Source organism: Festucalex cinctus, chromosome 4 (genome assembly GCF_051991245.1).
Source record: "Festucalex cinctus isolate MCC-2025b chromosome 4, RoL_Fcin_1.0, whole genome shotgun sequence".
Taxonomy (NCBI): Eukaryota; Metazoa; Chordata; class Actinopteri; order Syngnathiformes; family Syngnathidae; genus Festucalex; species Festucalex cinctus.
Window position 1 is genome coordinate 26,302,459 of NC_135414.1, and position 8,806 is coordinate 26,311,264.

Here is an 8,806-nt window from a genome sequence, read left to right on the forward strand (position 1 = left end):
ATGATTGGTTTATAACAGTTACACAGTGCCACCGCGTGGTTGTACGGGCACACAACAAATAACACACACCAAATAACGTCAATGCTCACAAACAAATTTCTTCATCAAATGTATTTCATTATTTTCTATTCTTATTTTTAATGTATGCAATACATCGCTATGTAATTTGTGTGGATCATCGTATTTTCTTTTCTTTTACTAAAGTACAGCTATGTTACATGATATTGTTGATATTCAGGAAACATAATTACAAAAATAAAAGTAGCAAAAAAGTAGACTCCATGCACACGACGCGTTTTAATATAACTCAGTATTGTAACTGCCGAGTTCTTGCTCACAAATAAACAGTCCTTCCTGATTGTAAATGAGGGCCATAATGTTATATTTATTGGAATTCAGTGACAGAGTACAGAAGAGGTTTTCTATATGTGCATTCCATATAGCCATTCATACCTGACAAAGTAGAAGTTTGTTAAATGAAACCAAAATACTTTTGTCCATGCAGAATGTACAGTGTATTGATTGGCCTGACTTTGTGTGCGTCTTGTTTTATGACATCACTGGAAAAGAGGAGCATTAACTGAGTGATGCTTAAATCACCGACAGCCCTTGAATGTCATTTCTGCAAAGTAGCAGGACAGCTCATCGTGTCGTATCTGACTTTATAGACCAGAAAGACGATATTGCCTGCGTGCATAAATTGCTACACTTCATGACAACAGGTAAGCTGGACCCATGAAAGAAAGAGTTAAAGTGGAAAGGCTACAGAAACATGCTGGCCATTGAAAGACTGACAAAAAAAAAAATCTAGTTTGCCACTAATGACATCTTGTTTTAACATTTGAGTACAACATAAATCCTGCATTTTAAAGCCCAGTAGAAGTGATATATTCTCTGTAATCCAGTCATCCTGTGCAGAAAAATGATCACCAAAATTATATCCAAAATCACTCATTCAAAGTTAAACTGCAAGCTTCCATTCCAAGCCAGTAGTTCAACAACTAAATTGTTAAAATGCATGCAAACAAGAGCTAACTACAACAAAATGACATCTTGGTTGAATATTCAACTTCATAATAAATACTGCTTGTTGTGGCTTGACCAACTAGCCAAAACAGCTACAGTTTTGCAGGCTCAGCATATATTAAACATAACAGTTTTTCATTCTTGTAAATATTCCCTCAAGGGACATTTCATTATGCACAACTCCAAAAACAGTGTCAGACTATCTGACGTTACAAAGATGAAGCTCAAATTTGATTTCCAAATACAGTACAACAAGACTTACTTGGAGGTGTTTCCTGTCATGACGTAGTGCTGTTGTACTTAATGTTGTGCCTGATGACTGTCCATACTCAGAAAAAGACAATTCACTAAAGCCCATGGTACTTTTGGTCAACTCGACTCATACATAAAAAAACAAAAAACAACAGCAATAAACTATAAAACCTGCATGTCTTTTACAGTTCAGTAAAACATGACAAACAAGCTAAACACAGCAAGGAACAATTGTTTGCATTTTCTCTTTTGTTGCTACAGTCGGCGATGACATATGATCAAGTCTTTAGATCATATTTCAAACAATTCCAAGATGCAAGAAACACTGATGTGTGGTAATTAAACCATTTTCAAGGAAACACAAGGATGTGAAATTGCAGGTAATCACAAATCTGCTGCTGCAGTTTGAGCATTATTCAGCTGATGATTTTGCTCGCAAAATGAAATCGGGATTGCGTATTAGTTCAGTCAAGACGAGATGTCTGTTTTGTCCAAAAGGCATCTTGCAAGGCAGAGTCAAACTCCTCTCGTTATAAATGATTTTGAAAGCAAAAAAAAAAATCCCCACTAGAGACCAAAAAATGAAATCTTTGGAAATAATTCTTCTTTTAAGTGTATCAGTGACAAGACAGCTGATGAAGGTGCTTGCAGTCATCCTCAGACAAAATTTGAAGTGGATGACAGTAAATCCTTACCGAATGAGATGTTGGTGAAAATAAAGACACATGCCATGCAGTCACGTGTGTGCTTTCCTCTCCTCATTTCTTGATTCTTTTTATTTCTGTTCCTCAATTTCCCGTTTGACTTCTGCAACATAATGATGATCTTTCCCGTGAGCCACCTCCATGATAGCCAGTGCCTACAAAAAATAATAATAATAATAATAATAACAACATCACATGTTGCTTTTTCCTCCTCTCTGGAGCATTTATTTCCAACTGTCATCTACATTTTTTTATACCACCAGACCAGAGCGTGTTTCCAATACCGTCTTGTAGGGCTGTGCAATTAATCGAAATTCAATTACAATTTCAATTATGACACATTTTTGAGTTCTTCAATTTTTACATTTGCACCTTTATTAAATTTTAAAATAACTAATTTGATTATTTTTTTCTCCTACAAAAGGAACTTGCATAATTATAGTGTTTCAAAGAATTGTATTTGTCTTAAATTAATATTTTTGTTTTTTATGTTTAAAAATAGTTTTATTTTGTACCAAAAAATAAATGATCATCCGCACAGTGCACATGCTGCACTCCAACAGGTTTTTGCCAACATAAATAAAGAAACATATATTATAAATGTATATTATGATACATTGTTTGGTCCAAAATGAACTTACATAATTATAGTGCTTCTATTTTTTTTAAGTCTAAATATTTTTAAATGTTTAACAGGATACTTGACTCATTGAGCCATTTTCAGCAATAAAAAGTTAATATTTTGTCCGGAATTAATGTGATAATATCATTATTTTTCATGTACAATTAATACCTTTAAAAAAACAACAACAACATTTTTCCACTTGCTGAAAATGGCTCAATGAGTCAAGTATCAATTTAAACATTTTCTTGTTTTGTACCCCCCCAAAAAAATAAAATAACAATAATCGTTTGAATAATTGTGATTTCCATTTTTGCCAAAATAATCATGATTATTATTTTTTCCATAATCGAGCAGCCCTACCTTCTTGAGAGCTTTGACTCCTTGTTTCTTCTTCTCCAACCCCAAATATAAGCGACCCAGCTTCAGATACATGGACGCCACATTCAGTGAGTAGGCCGGGTAGTGCACACTGCAGGGAGAAGCAATGTGATAAAAATCACAATCCACTTCATTAAGTACACTTGCACACACTGAGCAACAGACGCCTCTCTGCCAGTTCTCAGGCAGCAATTTTGATACCGTTCCTGTGTTGAATCTCGTTAGAATATGATGGTGTACCCATTGTTGTGGCTAGTACACAGATGCGAAGGAACAAAAAGTAGTAAGAGTAATAAATTCCCTTACCTGTACGGCTGTACGATCTTCTCCCCGTAGTTCATGGCTCCGTCCCAGTCCTGCATGTAGAGGCAGACGCCCATAGCCTGATACATCATGTGCAGCATGTAGACGTTCGTGTCTGCAAATATGGCGCCCATCTTCTCCTGGCTGAGTTCACACATCTCCAGCAGCTCGCTCGGGCGTGCCAAAGAGGGAGAGTCAAGGGGTCACAAGTGAAGTTAACTGTGCAAAAAATGTGAGGATGAGGGGGTGGAAAAAAGGATATTCTTGTAATGTTTTGCTCTCCTGAACTCCTCAATGACATTCTTGGCGTATATGACCATGGTTTGGATTTCCTCCGGGTCAGGTGCTCCGGAGCTCAGCTTCCGGATTTCCATCTTCTCTTTGTCCTGTGAGGAAAGAGAGAGGAACATGATTTTGTAACATGGGATCTTCTTCATAATTATTAGGTTTGGAATAAAACAAAAAAAGTGAGTATGAAATGCTTTGAGACATTATTTGAAATTGTGTAATAGCACAATCATTTCACATTGGTATCGCTGAATTGCTCATTCTTTATTTTATTCCAACACACTTGTCTTTAAGCAAAACAATTCAGTCATTCAGCATAGGGATGCTTGAATATGAAGAAAATATTAATCACCATTATAATGGTAACTGAAATCACGATTAGGATGATCATTCATTTTTTTGGGACAAAACAAGAAAATGTTTAAACGTAAAAAAAAAATAAAGATAAATAAAACTCTCTGAAACACCATAATTATGTAAGTTCCTTTTGGATGAAACTAAATGGATTAAATGTTATTTTAAAATAAAATAAAAAGGTGCAAATGTATGAATTTAAACAACTCAAAATTTTTATTAACTTTTTTTTTTTTTTTAAACGATAATGCCGATTTTGTAATTGTACTACCTAATCCAGCGTGCTAAATCTGAATGAGTTCTCATCCGAAAAGCCACATTTACAGCGAATTAAGTCTACTCTTTTCACTCGTACCTTTGACTTGGTCGTGCACTCTGTACACTGGCACGTGAAGAAGTAGGAATCTAACAACCTTTCCTTGCGGTCCTCTGTAGGGTAGAGCAAGTCGATGTAACTGTTGAAGATCTAAGCAAAGAAAACAAACAGCCGTTAATCCTAACTGGATTTGGAATCGATGCGATGGAGTACGCGCGTGAGCGGACGCTTACCTCCTCTCCAGGGCTGATCTCTTTCACGGCTCTCACTTCTGCCACTGTGCCTTTGTATGTGACTATGACATTGGGACTGCAGCTATGGTTCATCAGTGCTACACTGGAAGGAATCACATCAGTAGACTGAATGGAAAATGGCCAGGGAAGGAACATCTACTTCATTTCATATGGTAGGAATGCATCGATAAAGGCAATATTGTGATATCGCGATTGAAACTGCCACAATATCGTCGTTGTCATGTCACCATATTAAAAGCAGCACATCTATTAAAAAAAAAAAAAAAAAAAAAAAAGTCAGGTTGATTTCCATTTGTACAGTTCTAGCACCCTTTGGTGGCTAGTTTTTTTTTTTTAGTGCAGTTTAATTTTCACAAGGCATGTTTTGGCCCTTCTATGTTTAAAATCCGCTAATAGTCAGATGAAGGGGAACGTAATATGCTTTATATACATTGCTGTTATGTACAACAGCACAGTAATGTGTTTTTTTTTGTACAATGTTGTGACCATTTTTATATCACCAACCTCCACACACTATTGTGATAATTATCATAGTGTGACCTTCATATCGTGATGTTTGGATATCGTTACATCCCTATCATAAGGCATGGAAAAAGTACTTGCTCCCCTTGTTTAAATTACAAATTTTATTTGATTTATCACATTTTTTCAGTTCATTTTCACTAACCACACCCAAGCCCCATTACTTAGTCTAGACCTGTTTAGTTAAAGGAAAAAATAAATAAATCACCTAAATAGAACCATTATTAACAAGCCAAAAATCGGTCGCAAGATCTCAAAATGCTGCTGCAAAAATGCCATGATACAAAGTCAAGACTCCAGCGATTCAGAAAGCATGAAACGGTGGTGAACATTCCCAGGATTGGCCAGCTGGATAATTGTCTACTGTCTTAGACGACTGCCGTTCATGACTAAACGAGGAAGAGATTGGGAAAAAATTACATCCATGGAACAGTTCCAAAGGGAAAAAACAAAACAAAACACTGCTGACCAAAAACAACAAAGGCTCATCTTACTTTGACATAATCACATCTGAATGATTCCCAAGAATTTTCTTATTTTATTTATTTATTTATTTTTTTAGTATTAACTCCAGCTACAGGATGACACTGATGTACTTACTCTGGAAAAACAGCCGATCCCAAATGTGAGAGCTCCTCATCCTCTATTGTGAAACCATTGCAATTAACCTGCACACAAAAAAAAAATAACAGCAAAAGAAAGAAGACACACAATAGCAGCCGTGAGTACAACGCACATAAGTCTTTCATAGCACATTACTTGAGGCAAGCAGGATTAAAAAAAAATAAAAAATGCACCCTCAAGTCTGCGTTGTATAAATACAACATCGTTGACACAAATGATGCAACAAACCTGTGCAAATAGCTCAGTGAGTGCCTGACCATCCGGGATGTTGCTGATGTGCTTGCCGTAGAAGTGGTGCAGGGCGGCGATGTCTGTCTGGTTCATTTCATCCTTCTCGCTGTCCATTTTGTCTAAATCTGGGAATGAAATGACAGAAAAAGACAACAGATGGATTTACTTATTTGGGTTATTGTCACATCACCAACTGTGATTACATCATAGCACAATAATATGATGTAAAACACAAATAAGGCCACACAAGATAGCAGGAGTTTGTGTTCCAAAAACATCCAGCATAATAGCAACATTGCAGTCATGCGGTGTTGCATTCGAGCACGCTGCCGAGTGATGCCATGTGACATTGTCAGTCACACAAATGCACACAGATGGCAGCAGCTGGTCCCAAACAGACGCGGTGCCAAATTGAGCAACTAAAAACAAGCAAGTCTGTTCTCGAAAACACAACTTCACTTACATTGTGAACACATCTTTTTATGAAGAAAAAATGATGATCAACTACATCATCACTGATTACCTCGCTCGAGGGCACAGTGCGAATAACGTTTTGCAGAGAATATGAAATTACAGCATTAGGATGTCTTGGGATTTGAGTCCCTGTGTGGTGAATATTTGGAGTGAAAGAAAGAGAAAGAAACCAGAGGCTACAGTGGAGTCGACTAAAACAATTTACTGTGTAACTAACACTGCTTGTAGATGTAATCAAGAACACAGACATTTTATACTGCGGCTGAAGGTAAGTAGGTTATGAAGAACTACTGCATACTTCATATGCTTAACAGAAAAGTGCAAGGGCTCGAGGTACAAGTATCTCTATTGTTGGTTGGTGTGTGAGCAAGATTACACAAAATTACCAAAATATTTTTTTTGAAACATCGCCAAGTGGTGGTTCATATGTCAATGCATTCAGACAAGCACATCCATACTCACGTGCTTCAAACTCTTTGAGTAACAGTAGTCTTTCTGACGACGTGCGCTCTGTTGTGACTCTCTGCAAATATGACATGAATCCAAAAGTGGAATAAAAAAAAAAACACATTATAAACCAGTTCTGTTGTAACAAAACAGTTTGCGGTGAGCTCATTTTTTAAACCATTTGCAATGACATGCAGCTGCTTGTAACAGCAGTGCTGACTGCAGGCATGTTGGCTTTCATTGAGACGCGAAAGAACGACTACAGAGAAGCTTTGAAGGTCCAACACAATTCATTCTGGGATCTGAATTTCTACCAGACGCTTCTTAAAGATTATTTTTTGTCTCTTATTTCTTCTTTGTCGCTAATATAATGAACCACTTCCCTACATCACACTGGGTTTAACGTCCAGTTCTATGGTCATCACTGCTACACTATGATGGCACAGTGGGAGGGGAAAAAAAATAAAAAAATCACAAAAATAAGCAAAAAGAAACGAGTTTAAAATGAGTTGGGATTCATACGCACACCTTTGTCTATCTGCCTTTGTCTATCTAGCTAATTTTCACGCTACCTGTTTCATGATGATTCTGGCCACCAGTCTGACCGTCTCTGAGGGACACCAGTTTTCCCCGTAGGCACAAATGGCAACACATTCCAGCTTGTGCATGGGCCAATCCCCTCTCTGCATGCATACAGAAACACAATAAGTAACTCTGCAATACTGACATATTTGTACAGCAATTTATAGGAGTTACCTGGCAGTCAATGTTGCAATAGTGGGCCTGTTTGCATTTGCCACATTTAAAAAGGTCTTCTTTTCTGGAATAAATATAAAACATTATTGATGTGATGACGTTTGTTTGTGTATGTGTACTGACAGAAATAAGCTGACATGTATGTATTCTATTAAATAAAGCATACACTGTCACACACTGTCAAAATCTCTCTTCCGCATCTCTGCTCTGTAGGGATTTAATAAAAAAACAAAAACAACTTTTTAATCCTTGATTGAGTGGACTTAAGCGAATGTACAACACATGCACCCCTGGCCTTCTCTTCTCCTGCTCTACTGGGACACATGGGCAACTATATTTAGCACTCTAACCTTTCACTGCTCCACAAACCTTCATGTGCCATGGGTACGACATGCATGTGTGAGAGGCAGTAAAAGAATTTAATTAAAAGACAATACTGTAGAAATTAAGTGAATGATGGCCCGGTTTCCCTTATTTTTCTTAAGACCTAAAACATATACTGAATTTTTCATGCCTCTCTCGTAAGTGCCCAATAACTTTCCACACAGTAGAAAAATGTTTGTACAGCGCCACACAATGTCTGTCTAAGTTGGAGGAAATGAAATAAGCAAGAGACAACAACATTGAAAGATTGATTTCGGCCTAACGAATGAGAGGTTTTGTAGGTCGGGTAGCCAATGGAGTTTATTGTACAAAACACGTGTGCAGGTGAGTGAACAACATAACATATGCTCTATTGTGGTTCATCTTTGCAGTAACGACACTATTATCTGCAGTGTTACATGTTGGGCTAATACACTGCAGTGCATGACCCATTTAATTGAGCTAGATGGGCGTCCCAGAGGTTAAACCACAACCCAGCCTAAGCGTTGACATGGACACATGGCTAAATAATTAACTTTAAATAAATAAGAATCATTCATTTGAAATAAGTAACGAATAAATATGAGGGAGTGCAGGTAGCGGAGTGTTACCTGGTGAAACAGTGCTCGCAGTGTGCTCCTCGCTCGCTCTCGGTCAGCACAAACGAGTAAGCTGGGCAGGCGAACACCAGCTCCCCCAACGCGAAGTGCCTCAACGCCCGCAGACCTCGGCCCCTGTCCGGACTAACGAACCGCTCAGTCCCTTCTATACCTTCGTTCTTCATGGTTCCCTGTACGGGTTTTGTGTGGTCTTTGCTACTGATTTGACTGAGCTCTGCTTCAGGTTTGTCGCGATGCTTCTTCTTCTGTGGCGCAATACTTACCCTGTT

At 37.8% G+C, this 8,806-nt stretch overlaps 1 protein-coding gene across 1 annotated transcript; it reads right to left on the reverse strand.

Annotated features, from left to right (window-relative positions):
- Window positions 1-365: 365 nt before the first annotated feature.
- smyd2a (SET and MYND domain containing 2a) lies at window positions 366-8,806 on the reverse strand. The gene is made up of 12 exons (XM_077519932.1): window positions 8,529-8,806; window positions 7,555-7,618; window positions 7,371-7,481; window positions 6,814-6,874; window positions 5,875-6,002; window positions 5,623-5,690; window positions 4,480-4,582; window positions 4,286-4,396; window positions 3,551-3,674; window positions 3,292-3,466; window positions 2,968-3,076; window positions 366-2,137 (listed from the first exon to the last, which is right to left on the reverse strand). The coding sequence occupies exons 1-12, from the start codon at window positions 8,699-8,701 to the stop codon at window positions 2,054-2,056; spliced, it is 1,311 nt and encodes a 436-aa protein (XP_077376058.1). The 5' UTR covers window positions 8,702-8,806; the 3' UTR covers window positions 366-2,053.

Bases quoted from the DNA above. Each gene is read 5' to 3' on its own strand.
- smyd2a (XM_077519932.1), bottom strand. From the start codon at position 8,701: ATGAAGAACGAAGGTATAGAAGGGACTGAGCGGTTCGTTAGTCCGGAC. The intron at 6,003-6,813 runs GTGAGTATGGAT...TTTCATTCCCAG, and splicing joins ACTCAAAGAGTTTGAAGCAC to ATTTAGACAAAATGGACAGC. The intron at 4,397-4,479 runs GTAAGCGTCCGC...TTCTTTGCTTAG, and splicing joins AGATCAGCCCTGGAGAGGAG to ATCTTCAACAGTTACATCGA.